The 22,966-nt window shown below is 39.7% G+C and overlaps 7 protein-coding genes across 7 annotated transcripts; 3 read left to right on the top strand and 4 right to left on the bottom strand.

Moving 5' to 3' along the window:
* On the bottom strand, positions 1-1,749 carry MONOS_10162 (putative Glycoside-Pentoside-Hexuronide(GPH):CationSymporterFamilyProtein; the record flags this gene model as incomplete). Its single annotated transcript, XM_067862582.1, has 3 exons — positions 1-1,295; positions 1,347-1,538; positions 1,602-1,749. 3 exons carry the CDS (start codon positions 1,747-1,749, stop codon positions 1-3), a joined length of 1,635 nt encoding a protein of 544 aa, XP_067724742.1.
* Positions 1,750-1,898: 149 nt separating this feature from the next.
* MONOS_10163 (putative MRG) lies at positions 1,899-3,986 on the top strand (the record flags this gene model as incomplete). The annotated part of the gene is made up of 3 exons (XM_067862583.1): positions 1,899-2,429; positions 2,506-2,595; positions 2,649-3,986. 3 exons carry the CDS (start codon positions 1,899-1,901, stop codon positions 3,792-3,794), a joined length of 1,767 nt encoding a protein of 588 aa, XP_067724741.1. The 3' UTR covers positions 3,795-3,986.
* On the bottom strand, positions 3,961-6,284 carry MONOS_10164 (putative DEAD-box ATP-dependent RNA helicase; the record flags this gene model as incomplete). The annotated part of the gene is made up of 6 exons (XM_067862584.1): positions 3,961-4,541; positions 4,667-5,641; positions 5,702-5,819; positions 5,884-6,022; positions 6,075-6,163; positions 6,226-6,284. 6 exons carry the CDS (start codon positions 6,282-6,284, stop codon positions 4,197-4,199), a joined length of 1,725 nt encoding a protein of 574 aa, XP_067724740.1. The 3' UTR covers positions 3,961-4,196.
* Positions 6,285-7,046: 762 nt separating this feature from the next.
* MONOS_10165 (uncharacterized protein) lies at positions 7,047-8,271 on the top strand (the record flags this gene model as incomplete). The annotated part of the gene is made up of 4 exons (XM_067862585.1): positions 7,047-7,095; positions 7,147-7,359; positions 7,485-7,693; positions 7,804-8,271. 4 exons carry the CDS (start codon positions 7,047-7,049, stop codon positions 8,269-8,271), a joined length of 939 nt encoding a protein of 312 aa, XP_067724739.1.
* Positions 8,272-8,280: 9 nt separating this feature from the next.
* On the bottom strand, positions 8,281-12,001 carry MONOS_10166 (putative SDR family oxidoreductase). The gene is made up of 3 exons (XM_067862586.1): positions 11,874-12,001; positions 11,438-11,808; positions 8,281-11,390 (listed from the first exon to the last, which is right to left on the bottom strand). The coding sequence occupies exons 1-3, from the start codon at positions 11,956-11,958 to the stop codon at positions 8,586-8,588; spliced, it is 3,261 nt and encodes a 1,086-aa protein (XP_067724738.1). The 5' UTR covers positions 11,959-12,001; the 3' UTR covers positions 8,281-8,585.
* A 644-nt stretch (positions 12,002-12,645) lies between these two features.
* MONOS_10167 (uncharacterized protein) lies at positions 12,646-20,367 on the top strand (the record flags this gene model as incomplete). Its single annotated transcript, XM_067862587.1, has 2 exons — positions 12,646-14,137; positions 16,019-20,367. The coding sequence occupies 2 exons, from the start codon at positions 12,646-12,648 to the stop codon at positions 20,365-20,367; spliced, it is 5,841 nt and encodes a 1,946-aa protein (XP_067724737.1).
* A 531-nt stretch (positions 20,368-20,898) lies between these two features.
* MONOS_10168 (putative DDE superfamily endonuclease) lies at positions 20,899-22,656 on the bottom strand (the record flags this gene model as incomplete). Its single annotated transcript, XM_067862588.1, has 3 exons — positions 20,899-20,950; positions 21,421-22,370; positions 22,423-22,656. 3 exons carry the CDS (start codon positions 22,654-22,656, stop codon positions 20,899-20,901), a joined length of 1,236 nt encoding a protein of 411 aa, XP_067724736.1.
* Between the last annotated feature and the right edge of the window lie 310 nt (positions 22,657-22,966).

Here is a 22,966-nt window from a genome sequence, read left to right as displayed (position 1 = left end):
TTAGAGCGATTCATGCTGAATCAAAGGAAGATCAAGATCAGCATTTTCTTTCACGGCATCAGAAGAATAAGAGGAAGGAGATGAAGATGAAGAGGATGAATATAAACTATTTTCTGTTGCTGCACAGATTTCCATCTGAACGTCACTGCTTTCAGCTTTTTTATCGAACATCTCTGTTGACCCAGTCATAGACGTTGCCATAGATCCCGATGATATTGTAGTTAACAGTGAAAATTGTGCAGATATCATCTCGTCTCTCTTTTCAGGGCTCATTTTTGTGAAATATGTTATTCCATCATTTACTCCACCTTTTTTCTTTCTTTGTATAAACAATGATATTATGCAGCACACACATCCCAATATTGCATTTTCTAAATAATTCCATTGCAAATAATGCATTCCTGCAAAAGTCAAGCCCATGCTCGCATTGATTGGAACAGGCAAAAGTGAAGATATTGCTTGACCCACTGTATCTACCAACGAAAAAATTCCCATATACATCCCCAGCTCCTCTGGCTTCACAGCTTCCGCTATCATTAAAGATGGGACCATCATCAGCATAGCAGAAAGCGAACCAAAAACTAAATTTGTTAAAAACACCAACCATAATGTGTTTGGATGAAGTCTTTTTATGAAAGCTAGAGAAAACAAGCATGCAGTGGCCAATGTTTCAATTGTGAAAACCACGGCCTTTAGTCCAAAGCAGTTGATTAATGGCATAATTAACATAGAAAAAACAAGCATAGAAAGGATAAGAACAATCCCCATAAGCGAACCAGCGGTCACTCCTCGGGCATATGCTTGTTCTCGTATTTCTGGAGCTATATTAGGATCATCGGAATGATACAGCGCACTTGTGATAAACAAGGTTGAAGAGGAGCCATAATATAAAAACGCAAGACAAGAAAAGAGGGTAACCAATATGATAATAAATAACTGACGGTTCTTTACAAGAAACTTGAAGCCCAACAAAATGGATGTCTTCTTTTGTTTTGCTTTTTCAACCTTCTCCTGTTTTGGATCAGGAGTAAATACAAAAGTGATAACAAACGAGGTAATTATAAGAATATCGATGATCAAAAAGGCATGATAATTTATAGCAATAATAACTAATCCAACAAATGCTCCCAGACTTGTAAGCAGAAGCATCACAAAATTTCCTGTTGACCTTCTTTCTTTTCCAGCGATATCAAAAACAAGAGTTCTTCCTGGAACTCCAATAAAATTTTCACCCATCAGCTGCAAGAAATATGAAAATACTAAAACAATTATATTCGAAAGAGGCTTTTTATAAACTTAAAAAGAACTCTCAAAAAATTTCATAATCTGTTAAATAAAACTCAAACCTTTACGAGAAATCATATAAAAACATGAAACTGACAAAAGCAAAAGATTTAGTCCCACAAACATATATGGTTTTCTTCTGCCAAATCTAGAAGTACAACTATCGCTGAATCTACCAATTACTGGATGCAAAAGTCCAACAAGAGGAGCAAGCAATCTAACCAATGGAACAGCCCACGTTGGAGTTCCATATTCTAACATCAGTTCAAATATATCGCAAATATCCTAACTTTCGAATTAATAACGATTTAACAAACGAATCAACAATGGTGAAAAAGCGGTCATTGAAATCGTAGAAGCGAGCGGACTTGCAACGCGATGCGCACTTGCAGCAAGTAAACGACATATATGAACTTTTGGTTTGCTCTTTTCAGAATTTGCAGCTGTTTTATTATCCTTTGACATATGTTATAATTAATGGGGCCAATAACTCCGTTCTTTTTTTTTATTATTTATTTTTCTCGCAATAATATCAATCAAGAACATTTTGATTATTACGACAAATTTTGATAAATCAAAGAATAAGATCAAACATATTTATTTTTTATTTTTGTATGAGCGCAGAAGAAACATATGAAGTAAATGAAGCAGTTTTTGCGAAATCAGGAGTTTGCTACTATAAAGCCATTATCATGGAGATTCGTGGGGAGGGATTAAACATGGAATACTTGGTTCACTACCCTGGATGGTCTTCAACGCTTGATGAGTGGGTTTCAGTTCAAAAACTACTTAAAAAAACAAAGGAAAATACTGAAATGACAAAGAAATTATATTATGAAGAATTGAAAAAGGAAAAAGAAGCCAAATTGAAACGAAAACAAAAAAAGAAATCTTCAAAAAAAACTCCAAACAATTTTGTTCACAATATGAAAGAAGAATCAAACGACACTCATCGACAAGCTTCAAATAAAGAGTTGAAAGTGTCGAAAAATGTTGGAAAAAACGTTAATTTGCATGAAAATGAACAACAGAATGCCAGTGGAAATGAACAATTTAAATCAAGAGATAAACATCAACAATCCGACTCAGACTCAGATGTTGATGCAGGGGAAATGATAGAAGATTGGAGATATCAAAGAAGAGCGGTTTGCTCAAAGTTGATTTATTCATTTATTTTTTGAAAGAATAAATTGAATAACCTTATGAAAATGTATTTTAAAGGCGCGCGGAGAAGGACTCGAATTATATTTAACAGTTGATTTGAAAACAAAAATGATTGAAGAATTTACATCTGTAACCACAGGATTAATGGTATTGCTCTTTGTAAATGAATGGATACTTTTAATTTTAATAATTATGTAAAGATTGTTCCTTTGCCATGTCAACCAAATGTTTCTTCAATTCTTTCAGCCTTTCCCCTTTACATTCAAGAGCGCAGGAAGCAAGTTCTTCGCGTGGCAAACAGGCAAAAAGTTCTCTGGCTCCTGAATTCGACCAAAGAAGATGAAGAAGGAGTGATTCGAGGAATCTTTAATTATTTCAATGTTTGCATGGGGCCAATGCTTTTGACAGAGGAAGAGCTTATTCAATTTCAGTACGTGGACTATTTGCTGAGGGTTAACCGCGCAAAACTGAATGCACAAAAAGAGCTGATGGAATCGCAAGATGAGTTGCAAGAAGAAGACGACTTTCTGAATCAGCTGGATTTGGAGAAGGTTCTTGCACAGTCGCCTGAGGCTCTGCAGCTGCTGAAAGCATCTCATTCAACAGCATCTTCATCTGAGCATGCCATTTGCAGTCAGACGGAAACAGGCAATCCCTTTGGAAGTGAAATGACAGTATCTGATCAGCTTTCTTCGGTTGGATTATCGCCAAAATGCTCGCTATCAAACATATTTTCTTCTTCACAGTCGAATACTCGCACTTCGCAACAGCCTCTTTGCTCAGAAAATCCCACCAACTTTTTACTGCCTTCTAAAAGCGAATCAAACACGTCTCACATCACTCAACATTCATCTCAAAAACCAGAAAAACAAAGCAACGAAGATTCTTCTGTGCCTCCTTCCTCTTCATCTCCTCTTCCTTCGCTGCCTCCTTTCCTTGCTACAGAAATCATTTCAAAGCTTGTCATCACCAGCCACCCTCCGTCCCCTGAGCTCGCCCACGTCCCAATCATTCCCAAGCCCCCTTTCCGTCTTCCTCCGACTGCCACAACATTTGCCGATGTGTATGGCGTGGAGCATCTTTTGCGGCTGGTGGCGCTTCTGCCTTCGCTTCTGGATGGAGCACCGCAGATGCAGGACGAAGAGTACGAGAGGCTCTTCTATAACTGGCTCAACGAGTTCACACGCTACCTGCAGAGCTACAAGGACAGCATGTTCACATCAAAGCATGTCGAAGTTGACACACTCGACCCACTTTACTTAGATTATCTCGAGAACGCCCCACCTTTTGACGATGAGCAGCCGTTTTTCGGCGCTTCTGCGAATGACTCTGCTACTCTGACTTGATATCTTTTTTTTTTTTTAAATACTGTTTATATTTCATTTTGTGCAAATACATTTCATGTTCCACTTCCTCCAAACTCAAATTCTTTGAAATTGCAAAAGTCAAAGTACTTTTGCTTTCGTAAGTGTTAAATTTCAACTTCATTTCAACATTTTCATTTCGAATAACTTAACAAAACAAAGCTGCTTGTTTTATTCTTTAGCAATAAAATGTGATAAGGATGAATTGGATGATGAAATGGGAAGTGAAATATTCAATTTATTTTTTCGTAATCAACTTAAAAAAATATAAAGAAAAGCGCATTTGAAGCTCGACAATAAATAATTTATATATGTTATTATTATTATCTTTCTTTCTCACAATCATTAAAATAACCACAATGCAACTCCTTTCCATCTCCTTTTTTACCACTCCTTCCCAGACGCTGCGCTGAATGTCTCTTTCTCGCTCTGTGTGGGCATGTTCTGAAGCGTCTGCTTTTCGAGCTTCGGGCAGTTTGCCACACGATGGCCCAGCCCTCCGCAGAAGGCGCACCCGACCGACCCGTCCTTCGCCACGCGGTGCTCATTCGGATCAGGAATAGACAGAAGCACAGGCGGGACAGTCTGCTTGGCCTCGATGAGCAGGTGCTTCAGATCCAGAAGAACAGAGTCAGAACACGTCTTGTTGATGAACGTCGTGGCTACACCTGTCTTGTTGGATCTGCCTGTACGACCAATTCGATGGATGTAGTTTTCGATGTCGTGTGGCTGAATTAGTTGAGACATTGGAGTTGTATTTAAATAACAAAGTTGGAGATTAGAAAAAAAAATAAATGAATTATTGAAAATTGCATTGATATTATAATAAATTCTTAATAACAATAAAATCACACCATATCATAATTAATCACATGCTGTATGTCTGGAAAATCCAGCCCTTTCGAAGCGATATCTGTTGCCACAAGCACGTCTTTCTTTCCGCTTTTAAATGCTTTTATTGCTGCGTCTCTGTCCTCCTGGTTCATATCGCCGTGGATGGCTGTGGCAAGAACACCTTTCAGCAGCAAATACTCGTGAATTGTGTCGACATCTGCCTTGTTCTCGCAGAATATCAGCACAGGCGGTGCTGTCTTCTGCAAGCACTCCAGCAGATACACAGTCTTCGCCTCTTGTTTCACCAGCTCCACCTCCTGGATCACATCCATGTTGGCTGCACCAGCTCTCCCCGTGTTCACAATAATCGGCTTGACCAGCCACTCAGCTGCAAAGGACTGCACCTTTGTGGGCATTGTGGCAGAGAAAAGCAGCGTCTGCCGCTGCCCTTTGAAGAATGTGAAGATGTTGCGAACGTCTTCCTCGAATGTTTGGTCGAGCATTCGATCAGCTTCATCCAGACAAACATATTTGCACATCTCCAGGTTGATTCGGTTCTTCTTCAGCATCTCCAGCAGCCGTCCAGGTGTAGCTACAACCAGATGGAACCCACGTCGCGCCTTTTGCAGCTGCTCGCGCATGTCAATTTGGCCTATGCACAGCACACAGCGCAACTCTGGATATCCTTCCTCAACCAAAGTTGATGTGAACTCCTCTGCAAATTCAAACGTTTGACGCGCCAGCTCGCGGGAAGGGCACAGAACAAGGGCAAACGGGCCTTCGCCTCCAACAAGAGGCAATCTCATTTCTTCCTCCAATGCCTGAATTAGTGCAGGAACTATAAAAACCAAAGTTTTTCCTGAGCCAGTGTAGGCTATGCCAATCAAATCACGTCCAGACAGTCCCGCGCTTAATGCTTGCATCTGGATAGGTGTCGGCTTCTTGATGCCTCGTTTTTTCAAAACAGTAAGAAATGGATGTGGTAATTTAAAATCCTGAAAAGGGATTTAAGCAAAATATTAAGGAAATAAGTTGTAAAAAGAAGAATATCATACAATAAACCGCAGAACAGGTGGAGGCAAGTTTGATCCATCTGCGATAATATTAAATTTACGTCTAATTTTCTCTCTGTCTTCTTCGCTCATATCCAAAAGAAATTGTGGAGGCTTCCATCTTTGAATATTATTTTTCAAAATGTTATCAATTAAATGCTTTGAAAAAATAAATTAAAGCAAACGTTGATGGCATTGGCTCCGTATATACAACACCTTCGGCCCATTCTTTTGCAGATATAATAGGCTTGACAGCAACCCGTAATTCTCTCAAAATTTCAGCTTCTTCCTTCATGGCTTCTTCCTCCTCATCAATTGGGCCAGCTTCAAAGAAATTATTAAAAATATAAATAAAACATTAATTAGTTTTTCAGACCTTCTTCTCTTTCTTGAATTAATGCAGCTTTTTCTTCCATCAAAGTTCTTGGTCTTTTGGCTAATTCATCTTCTTCATCTTTGTTTCGACTTAAATAAATGTAATGTTTATAAAGATAACAAATCTGTAAACTTTCATAAAGCTTGCATACCCTAATAACCGATAAAATGCTCTGTGAGCAACCTTTTCTCGGCTAGGTATTTGAGACATTATTTTGTTATGGAACTATCTTCAAAAATTATTTTCAATTTCTCAATTCGAAAATGATTATAAAATAAATTAAATAAATTTTGAAAAATAAATATTTTGCATGGATGAAGCACCCCAACTTTTTTTATTGTTGGAATAATCTAGCTGGAATTTTTGCCAGATGGATTCTGGCATCAATTTATCAAATTTTGAAAAAACAGAAAGTACAAAATTGGAAGAATTTTTCAAAGAACTTTCGTTACCATCTGTAAAGCTGGAAAGCGAAAAACATATTTTGATATTAGGTATCCAATTGTATTTTATAAACAGCTTAACATTTAACAACAATTGTGAAACAAAATTAAAAGGAAAGAATTTTGATGATGTACAAAATGTTTTCGCTTCAATTTGTAATTTTCAGAGAAAGACATTTTTTATTGGAACCGGAATATATTGCAAACAATGTTTAATTCCTTCGCTTGATAACGATAATTGTGTGTTGCTATTTTTTTTTCATGATTTTTTCACGATTGCAACTCACTTTAATAATTTTTAGCGCTCCAACTTTTCACAATTTGGATTTTGCAAGATTCTGATGAATATCTACAGATGTTTTTAAAATATGTAACTGAGGATATCCTAAACAATTTAATTGTGCTCGTTGTTGTGGGTATGAGATGTTTTGCTTCGTTTTGTTGAAAACATCAAAATTTCTGTTCAGATCTCGAAAATCCACTATTTCTGGACGAAGAGATTCAACATTGGATTGATTTTTTGAACGAAATGGTCGAAGAAAAGTCAAACGGATGTCAAATGCAGCTTCATAACAGATGTTTACTTTTTAATTTCCACTTTCTTTTCCATTCACATTTCTCATTTTCAGTAAGACAAATGGTGGAGCAAGCTTATTTGACAAAGGAGCAAACAACATTTTCTCAACCAGACGGTCAGCCACCTCGTTCATCCTTTTCGTTTACATCTTCTGGAAAGACATCAGCTTTTCTGAAGTCCCCAACTCTTTCTGACCAAGTTGGGCTTCCTATTATTTTGGTAATCGATAATTCTTCTTACGCAAGCTATTTTTCAACCTCATCAGGTTTATTCTTCAAATTCTTTTTTAAATAATACATTACATTTTCACTTATTTCTTTTCGTTTATTTCCCCTGTCCTTTGTTCTTGAAATTCGTAAATTTTTATTCCTTTTTCTATTCATTTATCAGAGATGTCTCTTTCAGTGTTTCGTGAAGAAGCAGAAAGCGTATTTCTTCCAAGGCTGAGGGCGAGGGCGCTGCGATTAGGCGCTGCAGTTACACTTTGCCTGACGGAGCACAGAGACAACAGCATTTTGCTGCATATGATTGCACTGTGCCATTCGGCCATGTACAACTTGAGAAGATCAGAGCAGATTTCTGAACTGACAAGACGAGCGGTTGGAAACTTTGATATTTAATGTAATATTCAAATTGAACATTTATTTGTTAATTTGTTCATTAAATCACATATTTTTTTGATGCATCTTTTGTCACTTTTCTTGTTCAGAGCGGAGATTTGCAATCTTTATTTCTTCCCTTTGGATGTGACACACCAGATGCAGTCATTTCAAAACAACGCATCTTTGATTCCGGCTCTTTGCCATCATCTTCCACTTCATCTGATTCTACAAGTTCGTCTGATCCATCCTCCCCTCCAACATCACTCATTTCACCTGAAGCATACAAGGCTGCTTTTTCTGTGACCAACTCTCTTTTCCGCTCTGAAATACTGCCAAGTGCGCTGCCTGCTTTTTCGATGCCATTAGAAGGCAACGGTGCTTTCACCGACAGTGGCGTTCGGAAGAAAGGGCGGATGATGGAATATCCAGCTCCTCTTTCGAAGGATGTGCCTGCTGATGAGCAGACGTTCCTTGCCTCACTCTTGGCAACTGAGGCTCCTTCACCTCCTCCGCCTAAAAACCCCAAAGCATTTTTCGAGCAGATGCTGTCATCTTCGCATAATATAAGAAAATAACATGTTTCGTTTTTTCAATAAGTTTATATTTTTTTAACCGAGTGTGTGTGTATGTGTATGCTATAATTATAATGCTTGTGCCATGAAGTGATCAAATTTCATGATTTTCAAATAAAAAAGACTTTTAAAAAAGAACTTTAAAAAAAAAAAAGAATTAAAAAAAATAAAAGAATGAAAGAGAAAGAGTGCTCTTTGGAAGCAAATAAAACGCATTCTATCAATTCATATGACCATCAAGCCATCATTTGCTTAAATGCATCACATGATTCAAATTGCTTTTTTATTTAGCAAAGACACTCTTTTGTTCTCTTTTCTCACCACTCAGAAGCCTTGTAGTCTTTGAAGAACTTTCCAAAATGATTCACATGTTTGTTATACCCCACGAAAATCGGATCCAAAATGCGCGCCATTGCGTCCACCTCATCAATTGGCGTGGTGAATCCCTTCAACGCAGCCTTGATGGTGGCTTCGAGTGGCTTTTCGTCAGTAATCCACCCAGTGTCCACAGAGTTCATGTAGATTCGCTTTGTTGCCAGCTCTCCTGCTGATGTCCGCGTCAGCATATTCAGTGCAGCCTTTGCCATGTTTGTGTGCGGATGATACGGCGACTTATACTTCCTGTTAAACTTCCCTTCCATCGCTGACACATTCACAATGTAGTGATCGCAGTGCTGGTCTTCTGACATCTTCGCAACCAGCCTGGAGCAGAGGATGTACGGAGAGAACGTGTTCACGCAGTGTACCTCCACAAGCTCCACCGACGACACCTCGTCCAGCCGCGCCACCCAGCTGTTGTGCTTGCGCATGTCGATCTGCTGGTTGTCCAAGTCCACAGCACCATGTGGAAACTCGGCATCTGATGCTGAAAAGTCCGCCGCAAGCAGACCGACCTGTGAGAGCATGGCTGAATCGACTGTTGCTCCGTCAGGTCCAACAATTGCTTCGGCATTGTGGAAGGAAGAAGAAGAAGAGGATTGTTTGGCTTTTTGTTCAATTGAAGTGGACTCCAAAGATGACTGAGGAATTGGCTTTGATGAGACAAGCGGATGCAAAAATGGAAGAGATTTATCTTCGGCAGTTGACATTGTTGATGCAGAAAATGAAGAATCTGGTGTCTTCTTCGTTGCTGGTGATTTTGCGGCTTCTGTTGATTCCATTGGCTGAGAAGCATTGTCAGTTTTGTGATATTCATCAACAGCTGACTCGTCGACTATTCCTCCTTTCTCAACTTGCACATCATCTTCTCCTTCTTTCTGCTCGCAAATTTGTGTTTGTTGCTTGACTCCACATGGCTTCTCCTCTTCTACAATCACATCGTCCGCTTCCATCTTCTGATCTGCTTCATTTTCATCAGCATTCTTTTCTTCGTTGCTCTGTATAAGTCCAACAAGCAAATCAATATCGTCTCCTGTGAAGATAAACTGCTTGGAAGGTTTGATTGGGTTCATTAGCTCAATCACTTTAGACGAGAAATCTTGAACAGAAGACAAATCGTTCTCTATTTTTTTGCTTTTTGATGTATCCATCATATTTTCTGGTTTTATCAAACGTTTAGATTCATTCTTTGCCGTTTGTTCACCATCTGTCGCATTTGAATTTTGTTTATTTTTTTCATTATCTTCCACTTTCATTTCTTCAAATACTTCTCTTTTTCTTTTTTCAGGCTTTTCATCCAAAGTTTTCTCATTCCCAGCATCATCTTCATCGCTGTTATCAGCATCTTCCTCAATTTTTTGCCGTTCTCGCACATTTGTCGACTCCTTCTGCGGAAGGCCTTTCCTGTGATAGATTTCTGTTCCGTCTGGGCTGAGCATCATTTCCCCGCCCCACTGTGTTGATGTCTCGGCCAAAAAATTGGAGCGCTTTCTCATCGACCCTTGCTGGAAGAGAAGAGACTGATGTGGCTCAGGAGGAAGAGAGGAAGGTGCTGATGATGGAACAGCAATGACTCCAGAGGTGTTGTTAGAGGAAACTAACAAGGAGACAGAAGAAGATGATTGAGAGGAAGAGGAAGAGGAAGAAGAAGAAGTGGAGGAAGATGCTGTCATTGTTGACTGAACTGATTGATTGTTTGGCTCTTCTTGTATTGCACATTCTTCTCCAGGAATATAACGAACGAGCGCATTGCCAACGATTTGATATTCTGGTATGAGATACTTCCATCCTTTCTTCACAATCCATCCACCGGCAACTTTCTCTTTTTTGACCATTGATTTCTCATCTGAAGCGGAAGGAGCGGATGCGCAAGCAGAAGCGTCAGCCTCCATTTTATCCTTTGCATTCTGCTCTTCATTGCTCCACGATCCGTCGCTTGATTCTTTTCTGTACTGACATTCTTCATCAGCAGTAGGCGCGCTTGCGGGGGCAACAGACGAATACAAAACATGAGTGTTTCCGTGGATTATCGATCCATCCACAGAAATCACCGAATGATTCCAAAAGTCTGTTGAAGAGCTTTTTGATGAATGACCTGTATTTGATGAAGAATCTGCTACTTTTGTAGCATGGACCTGCAGGATTGCAGATACAGGAAGTGCGTTGCATTTAAAGATTGGTGGGCTCTGAGAAGGCTTTTGTCCTTCAAAGCGCGGATCGAACATCCGCAGCCACTGAGCCTGAAGCGGCAGCTCTCTGAGGCTTTTTTCCTCGCAGTCCATCAGATGTGAGTAATACAAAGGAGGCCGTCTAACAGTCTGCGCTGCATTGTTCACAATTGCATCCAGACGCGGATATTTCGCTGTAATAAAGTCCGAAAAACGCTGAACAGCTTGAATGTCGCGGAAGTCCAATCCATAAATATGGAGCCGAAATTGAAAGCGCTCAAAATCTGGATCGGCCATAAAACGAAGAGCGGCATCGTTTGGAAATCTGGTTGTTGCAATCACAAATGCTCCACACTTGAGCAATCTTAAGCAGCATTGGTGTCCTATTTTAACACGTGAACCAGTACATAAGACGACTTTCCCTCTCATATCAGCAACTTGAAGGCGCTTCTCCCAGTTGAGTTCAGCACAAATTGGACATAACCTATCGTAAAAAAAATGAATTTTATGAAATTTGTTTCCGCAGATATAACACTTAATAGCTTTGAATGTAGTTGTTTTTGTTTCTAATCCTTCCTTTAAAAATCTTTTATAAAAGTATAATCATAAATAAAAAATCAAACAGGAGCTGTAATTTTTGGTGGTATAGCAACAGGTGGCAATTCTTGTGCGCCAAGTCCATGCAAATGGGAAACAATACTTGTTTGATCTTTTGAATGTTCATCATTATCTCCAAGGCTTTGAACACTTTCATCAAGTGTTTTAAATCCCTTTTTTGTTGCAGCTTCGCGTCTTTGTTCAACCATTCCTCGTGAACGCAAAAGGCATTTGTCAAAGTTTTTCTTCCTTTCTTTTTCTATTGTTAATTTGTTTTTTCCTTTTTCTTTAATTTTATATTTCCCATCAAAAGCAGAAAGCAGAACATGACCAGCCGTTTTGCGCAAAGGATGATATTTTTCGTCAAGCACGAGCGCTGGATTTTTCTCCAGAAAATCTGAAAAAGTAAAATGAATTCAACATTTATTCACAAAATTGAAGAAACAATAGCAGGCATCACACTAAATACCCTAACTGCAGCTTCTATATCATTTTGATTAACTTGCTCATCTACTGAACGATGATTGTCTTCCTTATCCATTGACATTGAAAAGAAAAAATAAATATTCAACCCAAACAATGTTAATTGTGGGAAACAACGAAAATTATCTAATTGCTTTCGTTGATATTCATCAATTAATGCCTGGTTATCTCAAAAATATTTTTCCAAAAACCCAATGAAAAAAATATAGATGGAAAGAAATGATGAAATTTTTTTTTATGTTTTTTTTTTTTTTTTTTTTTTTTTTTTTTTTTTTTTTTTTGACAATTTCATATGTTTGGACAAACAAAAAGTGAAAAAAAAAAGAAAGAAAGAAGAAAGAAAAAAAAGATAAAAGAAAGACATATTTTCATTTCAATATTGATTATGATTTTATACGCATATGTAAAAAATTATAAATTGAACAACTGTGTTGAAAAACATATTTTTTTTAATTCTTATGATCAAGTGACATTTAATAAATATTTTTTCAATCTATTCATTCTCAATTTGAAGGATATCAAGTAATCTGATTCCATTTGTCGTTTTGATATATAAAGGATATATTTCCTAACTTGTATCATGTTATTGTTGTTTTGTATTTGTTGTTTTTATGGAGTTGTTGGGTGTTATGAGATAAACAATTGTTTTTTGAGAGATTTTGGTGATGAAAAGAAATCAGAAAGTTTAACCACTTTCACAAAACCACAAATAGTTGATGCACACATTCTGTTCCACAATGCTTCTTCTGCGATGATTCATGTTGATTTTTGGACTGTTCATTCAGAAGATCATGTGTTTGTTGTTGATGAAAAGTCCAAAACGAAGTTGGTCGATATCCGCTTTTGCATGAAGCATTCTTGTCCACAGCACACCCTTTTCTTGTCGAATGGCTTTGTTTGGGCATCGAATCTGAGTTTCGTTTCATTTGATCGCAGATGCTCAATTCCATCGATTGTCTCCTCTGCTCCAGGATTTGAGAGCCAAAATGAAGGGAAAACTGTCTTGGAATGCAGTGCAATCAGTTCGCATGTGATTTCAACAACATGCCCCTTTGTGGATGATTGTGGCACTTCATTTGTGTCTTTGGAGGATTGCCACTTTTTCAATGTCACACAACAGAAAAGAGTGAAAACCGTCTCCTTGTCGAATACAAAAGCGATTGTTAACAGCTGTGATTTTTCGGATATGACAACACCATATTATGGATGCATTGTCAGTGGATTGCTTTCAACAGGAGGTTTTGCAGTGTTCAACACATCTTTTCGAAAATGCAGTTACAGCAAAACTGTTGTTAATACAGTTACAACAAATGGAACAGAACCTGTGTTTTTCTCTGACACTTATTTCAATTGCAAATCTGAAAATCATGGAGGTGCCATTTATCATCGTATTAACTATCCAATGACAATTGAGAGATGCATGTTCTTTGAATGCAATTCTTCTTTGAATGGAGGAGCCATAGGAACCGACAATGCACCAGCACTTTATGCATTAATCATCAACAATACAATTGGTGAAAAATGTGTTGCCACTCTTGTTGGAGGGTTTTTAATGAGTGATTATCAGAAAAACATGCAAATGCGAAATACAAACATTTCTGATTCACATGGAGGAGAATGTGGGTGTGTGTTCTTGAATAGGTATCCTGAAAACGTTTCAATTTCATGTTGTTATTTGAATAATTGTTCTGAAAAAGGAGATAGAATACCTTTGAGTACAGGAGGCATTTTAATTGGAGATGGACACAACGTGTCAATTAGTGATTGCAGTCTAACAAAATGCTCTGGTCTAACAGCTGGAGGCATTTGCTTTTGGGGAGATAAAGATTGGGGTGGCGATTATACAGGGGTTGTGATGTTTTGCTTCTTTGAAGAAAACTCAGCCAGAAATGGAGGAAAAGATGTTTCAGTAATGGGGGAGTGGGTTGAGAATGCAGACCAGTCAATGCTGATTGAATGCCGATCAAAAACATTGGGATCGAATCGAGTGATGCATGGTGAAAGTGATGTGAGTGAGTGGATTCCATATTATTATTCTGGAACATTGTATGTGAACAGCGAGACTGGAGATGACAACGAGGCTTGCGGAAAGAATGAAAGGAAGTGCAGGACAGTGGGCTATATCCCTGTGTTGGTTGATCCGCAAAAAGCAGAAAGCACAAGAGTGGTGATTGAGTCACCGAGGATTGTCGAGCATGGCTGCAATGTGGCAAACAAGAAAATAGAAATTGTTGGGAGCACAGGTGGAGAGCTGACAATAACAACTGCTCTCGCATCGACTTCACTATTTTCAGTTGAGGATGGGCATTTGAGCACAAGCTCGATTCAGATCATTCACGATTCTGCACAATCGACTGCAGATTCATTGGTGTTTCATTTGGAAGGATCAGGGTCACTCCATGTGGATGGTTGCGCCCTCACGTCAGGGAGCGGACACTCTGAGTCAAATGCATTCTCCAATTCGATGGCAATGCTGAAAGGAGGCGAGGCCACTATCGAAAACACTCACATCACATCGTTCTGGCTGTTGGATGCATCGTGTATTTTGCTTTGTGGATCGTGCTCAATGAGAGTCTCGAACTGCACACTGGAGAAGATTGTCCGAAACGGAGGAGATGGTGGAGGTATTTCTGCAACCATTGAATCTGGTTGTGAGCTTGAAATATGTGAATGTGCATTTGACAATTGCACAGCAAAAGAAGGAAATGGAGGAGGAGTGAAAGTGGTTCTGGAAAGGGGAGGAAGTCTTGTTATTGGTGATTCAACAAACGCCACATCCCTTTCTGTGTGTTCTGCACAAAGAGCCAATGGAAAAGGAGGATTTGGAGGTGGGCTGTGCATCTCCAGCATGGCCGAAGATGTGTCGCTCAGTCTGATCAACCTCGGATTTGCAGACAACAGTGGATCAGTGGGAAGGGATGTTTATGCTTCATTGAAGGATCTCAGGACAAAAGTGAACAATGAGACATTTTCATGGGCATTTCACATCGAGTCTGAAAAACGGGAGAACTCGCTGTGTGGAGTTGATGGAAACTTTTTCGAAAACGATGTGGATCTCTTCATCTTCATCACAGGGCTTCAATCAACAACAATCGGCACAAGTGGCAGTGAAGGCGAAAACGCCATATACTGTGGAAATGATGTTCCCTGCAAAACACTGGATTATTCCATTCAGCAAGCTGCGGGTATTGGAGAGTTGACAATCACGATCCATTTGTCAACCACGCTGTCTTCGGAGACTGTTCTGAACTCTCACACAATAAAGTCAGGCAGCGACTCAGAATGCAATCTTGTTGTTAACTCATCACTTGAAGGGCAGACAGGAAAAGTGATATCGACAACAGGAGTGCTGAAGTTGAACAAGATTGCGTTTTCGATTCCTTCATCGTTTGTCCATTCACAGAACACGCTGATTCATTCGCATTCAACAGCAAGCGAACTCACAGTCAATGGCTGCCAATTTGTGAACCAAACATCAGCTCCCATCTCGTATGTGCTGTTTGATGTTTCTGAAGGAAAACTCAGAATGGAAGACATCACACTTTCATCGTTATCCTTTTCGGGAAAGGTGTTTGCAATCACCCCGTCTGTTGATGCTGAGATCATCTCACTCAATGTGAGCAATTCAGAATTGGGCACAAATCCCTTGTTATCTGTTGATGGATCTGTGCAACCTCAGAATTCCCCATTAGCTCGCAACAGTGACCTCACACCGTCTTTGACTTTCAAAACATGCGCATTCGGAGAAATAGCTGTTTGTGAAGCAGATTGCTCGGGGATCATCTCGACTGGTGCCTCCATTCCCTTGTTGTTTGATGGATGCACATTTGAGAGCATTTCATCACCAACAAGTGTTGAAGGAGGAGCGATGAGGATCTCGGTTGAAGAGCCTGGGAGCTTTTCAATCAATGGAACGAGTGTGTGCCAAAAGTGCAGCTGCGAAAACAGAAGGGTTGGGAAGGGAGGCTTTCTTTGGATGCATTTCCCTGAAAGCCATGGAGACTTTGCTCTGGGGATGATGAGCCTGAAAGAGAACAGCGCATTCACTGGCCGTGATGTGTTTGTCACATGCAAGGACTTGCTTGAGATTGTTGATCCGTCATCCTTTTCGTTTGCTGCGGCAGTTGCCGAGTCTGAAAGAAGCAATTCTCTGGTGGGCACTGATTCATCTTGGTTTCATTCCCAGGATGAAGATCTGTTTGATTTGGTTCTGGGATATCGAAGCCGAGTCATTTATGTGAACTCGACAAAAGGGATGAACCACATTGGATGTGGGAAACGCTCGTTCCAGTGCACAAGCGTTGACTACGGGATCACACGAGTGGCAGATGGCGAAGAAAGAAGGATTGAGATTGGGGAGGCGGGAAATGTGGGAGATGAATTCGATCTTGTTCACCTCCTGATTGAGTCAAACAGCGAAGAAACAGCTGTCCTTTCTGTGAGTGGTGCCATTCCAAAAACAAGAGATTGCATTGTTGAGGTTGGAGATGGGGTTGTGAAAGATGTGGCATTCTCACTTCCAGGTGCCTTTGCAAACGGGCACAGCACCTTGTTTGCATTGCCATTTCCCACATCTGTGCTGACTCTCGAGGCATGCTCCCTCGCCAATTCTTCATCAACCACGATCTCATTCAATCTTGTTCTTCTCAATGGTGGGGATCTTGCTCTGAAGAACTGCAAAATAGAAAACATTGCATCAGCTGTTTCGCTTGTGGAAGTGCTCTATCAAGAGCATCCAAGCAACGAGGATGCGAAAGGACACAGCATTGTGTTTGATTCATGCTCATTTCTTTCGACAACAGAAACAGGGAACACAGCAAGCACAGCGAAGATTGATTCCTCAGACAGTGATGTGTCTGTTACAGTTAAGAATTCGACATTTTTAATGTGCTGTGCAGACTCGAGCAGTTGTGGCGGGGCATTGTTTGTTGGATTGGGCAAAGGTTCCTCGCTGGAGGTGAACGATTCGAGCATGAGCTTGTGCGAGACAGCAGTCGGGAAAGGAGGAGGGATGTATCTTAACGGGGCAGATGCAGAGCATTCGCTCCTGCCATTTGTGATTTCGAATGTGACATTCTCGAGCAACAACGCTATTGTCGGGCGCGACATGTTCATCCAGTGCGACAACTTGTCCAGTCAGGTCAGCGAGCGCCACTTCCTTTTGGATTTCAGAGAGCCCCCATTCAACAGACACAACTCGATATGGGGCGTGGATGCAGCACTTCCATCACACGATGTTGACATCATCCCCATGGTTGTGATGTATCAGAGCGAGCTGATATTTGTGAGTGGAATTGCTTCTGGCGCTGCTGATGCGAAGTCATGTGGAAGTGTGTTCTCGCCATGCCGTTCGCTGTCGTATGGGGTGCTGCATGTGATCCCTTCGATCTACAGTCAAGTGATTGCAGAATCCGAGACAGCAGTCTCTGCAGAAGTGGTGTTCCGAGATGTGGCTGTGAAGAGCTCTTCATTGAACAGCCACTGCCGTGTGCTGCTTGGAGGCACAACAGCTAGTGAAACGAAGTATTCGGGATTAATGGAGTGCGTGGGGAGTGTATCTTTCGAGAAGATGGATTTTCTCTTTTCTGAGGAATATGCCTCGTCGCATGTGTCTGTGTTCAACATCCAGAATGGAGCCACCTCAATCATCTCATGCACATTCACAGGAAGTTCAGAAGAGATGGCGCTCAGTCAGACCCTTTTTGTTGTTTCAGCAGGGCTGTTGGAAGTGCAAAAAGTGGTGTTTGATTCGCTCAACATCCACAGCGATATTCTTCTCCTGAGTCCATCAGCAAGCACTCATATCAGCCAGATACAGATCAAGGCTGTTGTTTCAGATTCTTCATTGGTTGTGGCAAATCAGGCAAGTGCAACGATGATTGATGTGGAAATCGACAAATCGTCGTGGGGGAAAGGAATGATCACAGCCTCTTCATCGAATGTTTCTGTTTCGTCGTTGACTTGCTCCTCTGTGGAGGCTGAAACAGTCATTGTTTCAGCTCATTCGAGCTTGTCAATTGAAAAGATAAAACTCATCAAATCAACAATCAAAAAGCATGCCATTCTGGTGGAGTCATTGCATGGGCAGGTGATTGTCAAGGAATTGTTTGTTGAAAACATCAAACTCTGCAGTGGAGGTGTTGTGTGTTGCACTTTTCAGCAGAATGATATGACAGAAGGAAACGATGGATTGTGCAGCATAATGCAGGCATCGTTCAGCAACATCACATGTGCATCAAGGGTTGAATCAAAAGCAGCAAGTGTATTTGACTGCTTTTTGAGCAGATATCCGATCCATCTGCAAAACTGCTCAGCTGTGAATTGCACTTCTCAGCCAATGAAGGGAGCAATCGCCTCCTTCAATTGCTGTTCAAATGCTTCTTTCGATTCGTGTGTGTTTGATGGAAGTTTGTCAGCCAAAGATGAAGGCTGGAAAAGAAACGAAGGAACGAATGAGGCGTGCATGTGGAATGGATCGATTGTGGGTCTGGTGAACTCGAGTGCTTTCATGAAAGACACAACAATCGAAAACTCTCCGTTTGGTGGATTGTCGATTTCTGGTGGGAAAGCAAGCATTGAGAAAGGAGAGTTTGTGAACAATAACCCGCAGATCGAGAAATACCCATCAGCCAGAAGAAATGTCTTCTGTTCTGATTCTGGAGCATTGGTTGTTTCGAGCTTGAAAGGGGGAGATGGAACAAAGGAGAACTCATCATTGTGGATGTTGAGCGAAGGGTGCAATGCTTCGGGGATTGTGGCTGACCGGTTGTCATCCTTCTTTATTCCTTCATTGGATTCTGTCGCCTTTGTGAAAGCAGGAAATGAAGCTGTTCTGACGTTTGTTGGAAGGCTGTTGCTTCCTTGCAACCTCTCGGTCAGCCTCACATTTGCGAGAGGGGTCGAGCAGGAAGTCGAAAAATACCAGATAGACAGCGATGATGAATATGTTGGAGAAGAGGAAGTGAGGGCTTCAATCCCTTTGTCTCGACTTGAAAATGCAAGTGGTGAAACTGAGATATCTGTGGAAATCTTATTTGGGAATGTTGATTCTCCTTCATCAACAAAATCATTCTTTCTGAAGAACAAGACCGAGCCAAATCCAAAAGGAGATGAAAGGATTGTTGAAGGAGGAAACAAAGAAGGAAAATCTTATTGGTTGTTGATTGTTATAGTCATGGGTGTTATTTTATTAATAGTGCTTATTGTGTCGATAATATTTATTGTTCGATGGAAGAAGCAAAAGAGAAGGACAGAGGAATTGGAAGTGATTGTGAATGACACAGTGAAAAAGGATCCGAAGGCGTTTGAGATGGTGACGATGGAGATGTCACCAGAGGCACAATGGCGAAGAGCAGAGAAGGAGGCAGAGAAGAAGGACGATGAGAGAATAAAGAAGAGAGTTTATGAAAAAAGCTTGGGACATTCAGAGTCTTCAGAGCATCTTCTATCTGAGAGTGGCTCAACAGAATACATTCTTGGAAATGACTCTAATAAGATTCCTCAATGGATGCTGGAAAAGGTTGAAGAAGAGGAAGAGACCAGAAAGCGAACACCATCACCATCCATCTCATCCACTTCAACCACTTCAACAACTGATTCAGATTCAACTTTTGTTCGAGGGGAGGATCTGTGCCCAACCACTTCATCCATGTCAAATCTGGTGGATGCAATGGCATGTTCATCCCCTCATGAGAAGCTGATTGTGGACTTGAGGGATTCGCTGTTCATGCTTCTTCATGGAAGGAACGAGAAGAAGGAGATGGTGATTGGGACTCTGAAGGAGAGGGAGATGACTGGCGCTCAGATCCTGTTCTGGGTGGCGAATCTCGCACTCCACTCGTTTGAGGATGGGGAAGAAGGTCTTTCCTCTCTGGCCAATCTTAGCCCTCACATTGTGCTGTTCTCAGAACATATGGTCATCTGCATTGTGATGCACTCAGACTTCTCTTCTGATGATGACTCCGACTCTTCTTCCATCTCTTCATCGACTGTTATGACATCTGCCAGTGATGATGATGATGATGACTCTCTGCCCTCATCTGCCTTTGAAGAAGAGAATGACTTCAAAAAAGAGTGTCTGAGATGGAAGGCACCCGAGCTGCTGATGAATAAAAAGATGGGAGCAACAAAGGAATCAGTGGCATTTTCGATCGGGATGATGCTGTGGGAGTGCTTGACGCTACAGACACCATTCGGTGAGTATGAGGCAGAGATAGCTGGAGAAAAAATAAAAAATGGGGAAAGACCAAGTATGACGAAGATAGAGGGTTGTAAGTTTGAAGGGGATGTTGTGAGTTGCATTTCTCCATTTCCAGAACGCAGACCATCAATTCTTCAACTGAAAAGAGAATTTTTTGCGATGTTTCCTTCGAATTCGACTGTTCCAACTATGACAGATGCAATTATTGATCAAGAATTTTCCAATAAGAGAAGAGTTAAAAGTTCATCAAAAAATACTGCAATAGAAATTTGATCACAACAAAGAGAAAAACAATTGACAAAAAGAGAGCTTCTGAATTATGATTAAAGTATTATTGGGGATAAAAAGTTTTGCAATTGTGATTAATTTGACACTTGTGATATTAACAATTAGTTATTAAATAAATGTTACATACGTTATTTGGTATTTATAAAGACGTCTTGATAAAATGTTTCGTAGATGAATACTGCTTTGGATGCTTGTATATTTAATATTCATCTGACTAATATTGATATGACAGCTTTGTTTTCATTCGCAGATTGATTTCTGCTTGTCCTTCATCAATCCTCTGTTGAAAATGAAGTTGTTTTTGATTTTGTGGAAATTGTGTTTATCAACACATTTTGATCAATTTTCAAAAATCTCACTTAATCAAAAATGGAAATACTCACAATAATAGCAGTATCCAAATGTGCCTTTCTATTTTTGAAAATTTTTCAGCCTTTTTTATATTTTGAAAGCAGCTTTATAATTTCAGATATCTATCAAATGGATCAGTTTTAAGATACATACATTTTTTTTGAATTAAAGTGTCTTTCCAAATTGGTTGACGTTTTCCTTATGACCGATCAGATGCCTTTTTTCAGCGGGTAATGAATACAATGAGTAAAATACCCGGAACATGGTAAAAAACCCGGAATTTTTATTAAAATTCATATATCTCGACAAGTTTAAAAAATTAAATTAGGGTGATTTATAAACCCGAACTTTTTTTTAATTTTGGTTTGAAATAAAAAAAAATTTTTTTTCGAGCAATCATGTTTTAATTTTGAAAATTGAAATGATCAATAATAAACATAATCAACAAGTTCTCTTTTTACAATTTTTCTGGAATTTTTCTGCTTTGATTCATCATCCAAAATATCATCATTCAAAATGTGGGATTTATTAAATCTTCTTTTTTGGGGCTTTTCAGCTGCGAAAAGAATTTTTTCTTCTTTTTCATCATTATTATCTTTTCTTTTCTTATCTTCTTTCATTTTCTTTTCTTTTTTCCATACTTCAAGAAATTTTTGTTCAGTTATAATTTTTCCAAAAAAATCAAACCTGTGTGTTCTCTTTTTCAGTGTTACCGAAGGTTCCTTTGGAAGTGTTGATAGTACTGAATGCCACTCGTTTGAAAGCACTCCGCTTTTCTTGAACGAAGAAACAACAGTTGCAGGAAGTAATGCTGTCTGAAGAGCTTGTGGAAGGACGTTGGAAATGGCCTCACGTCGAAGAGAAATGGAAGAATCTGGAGGCACAGAGTAAAGAGAGTTGATGCATTTTTTGAAGACAGCAAATACACCACGATCAAGAGGTTGTGTGATGTGTGAACTGTGTGGAATAAAAGTGACGACGTCAATGTTGTTATCAGCAAATTTCTGCCATATGTCAGGCTGAGCCCGAGAAGAGTGAGAATCCAAAAGAAGAAGACATCTCTCGTTGGTTTTCGTTAATATTTTCCTTCTTTCGATGATTCCAGTTAATAAAACCTCTTCTGCGTATCTTTGAAATATGCTTTCCGTCATCCATCCATCGTTGTTATCCCAAACATCAATGAATGCGCTTAGAAGAACTCGCATTTCCTTTGGTAATTTGTGGCATGGCCACAACACAATGCTTTTGAGAGAATATCCATCTGCAGCAGCTGCTACAACCAAAGTGGCATTTGGCATGTTTGTGGGTGTTGTATGAAATCCAGCTGGAACTCCTGTGGGGTGAATCACAAGAGTTTTAAAGGAATCCGATAAGCGGAGTGAAGATTCATCGGTGTTAAAGATCAAAGAAGGTGAATAATGATGAGAATTGTGAAGATTTTGTAGAAGCTCGTAGAAAGGAAGAAGAGCTTGTTGATTGGATACTGAGAGACGTTGGATATCCACATTTCTGGGCATGGAAGCTTTGAGCTCAGAATTCCTTTTTGCAAATAGATATGGATATGATTTGGACACACTGGTGTTTTTATCAACATCAGTTTCTGATCGTCTTTTTTTGTCGGAAAGGACAGATTCCATCTGAAAAATATTTATTATTAAAAACGAAAGATAAACAAATGTGAAATCAAACTAATTCTCTTGTTCTCTTTGCATTTAAACTTGTTCCGGATAAACTTTCGATTTTAATAACTCCAACAATAATGTTTTTGTCCTCTTCATTGAATAGTTCTGGCCTGCCAGGTTTTGCAACAGCTCTGCCGCTTTCAATTGCTGAAACTGCTCTAATTATTGCTGAACGAGAGAACTCTTTGGTATTTATTGCATCAACGATTCTGACATGTCCATCAACAACTATCCGCGCCATGCGTTCTAATCGATTTTCAATTCTTCGATATTCAAATGACATCATTTTTTCTCGAAGAATTGACTGTCCACGTTCTTTTTTATTTTTCACAACACTCATTATAAAATATTTTTTGGTTATGATCATTTTTTATTTTTATAAAAAAAATTTTTTTTGAAATGAAAAAAAAATAAAAAAATTTTTTTTCGATTAAATTCTAACTTAGTCAGCCCCGTTGCTACTACCTAATCTCCTCAGGGGAGGCACTAATCAGAGATGGAGGAGCTAACCCCCCCATCTCCTCCCATCAGAGATTAGGTATAGTAATTTA

This window comes from Monocercomonoides exilis (assembly GCF_001643675.1).
Source record: "Monocercomonoides exilis strain PA203 chromosome Unknown scaffold32-1190040, whole genome shotgun sequence".
Classification (NCBI taxonomy): domain Eukaryota; phylum Preaxostyla; order Oxymonadida; family Polymastigidae; genus Monocercomonoides; species Monocercomonoides exilis.
The sequence above is the reverse complement of the archived record's forward strand: the minus strand, read 5'-3'. Positions and strand labels throughout refer to the sequence as shown.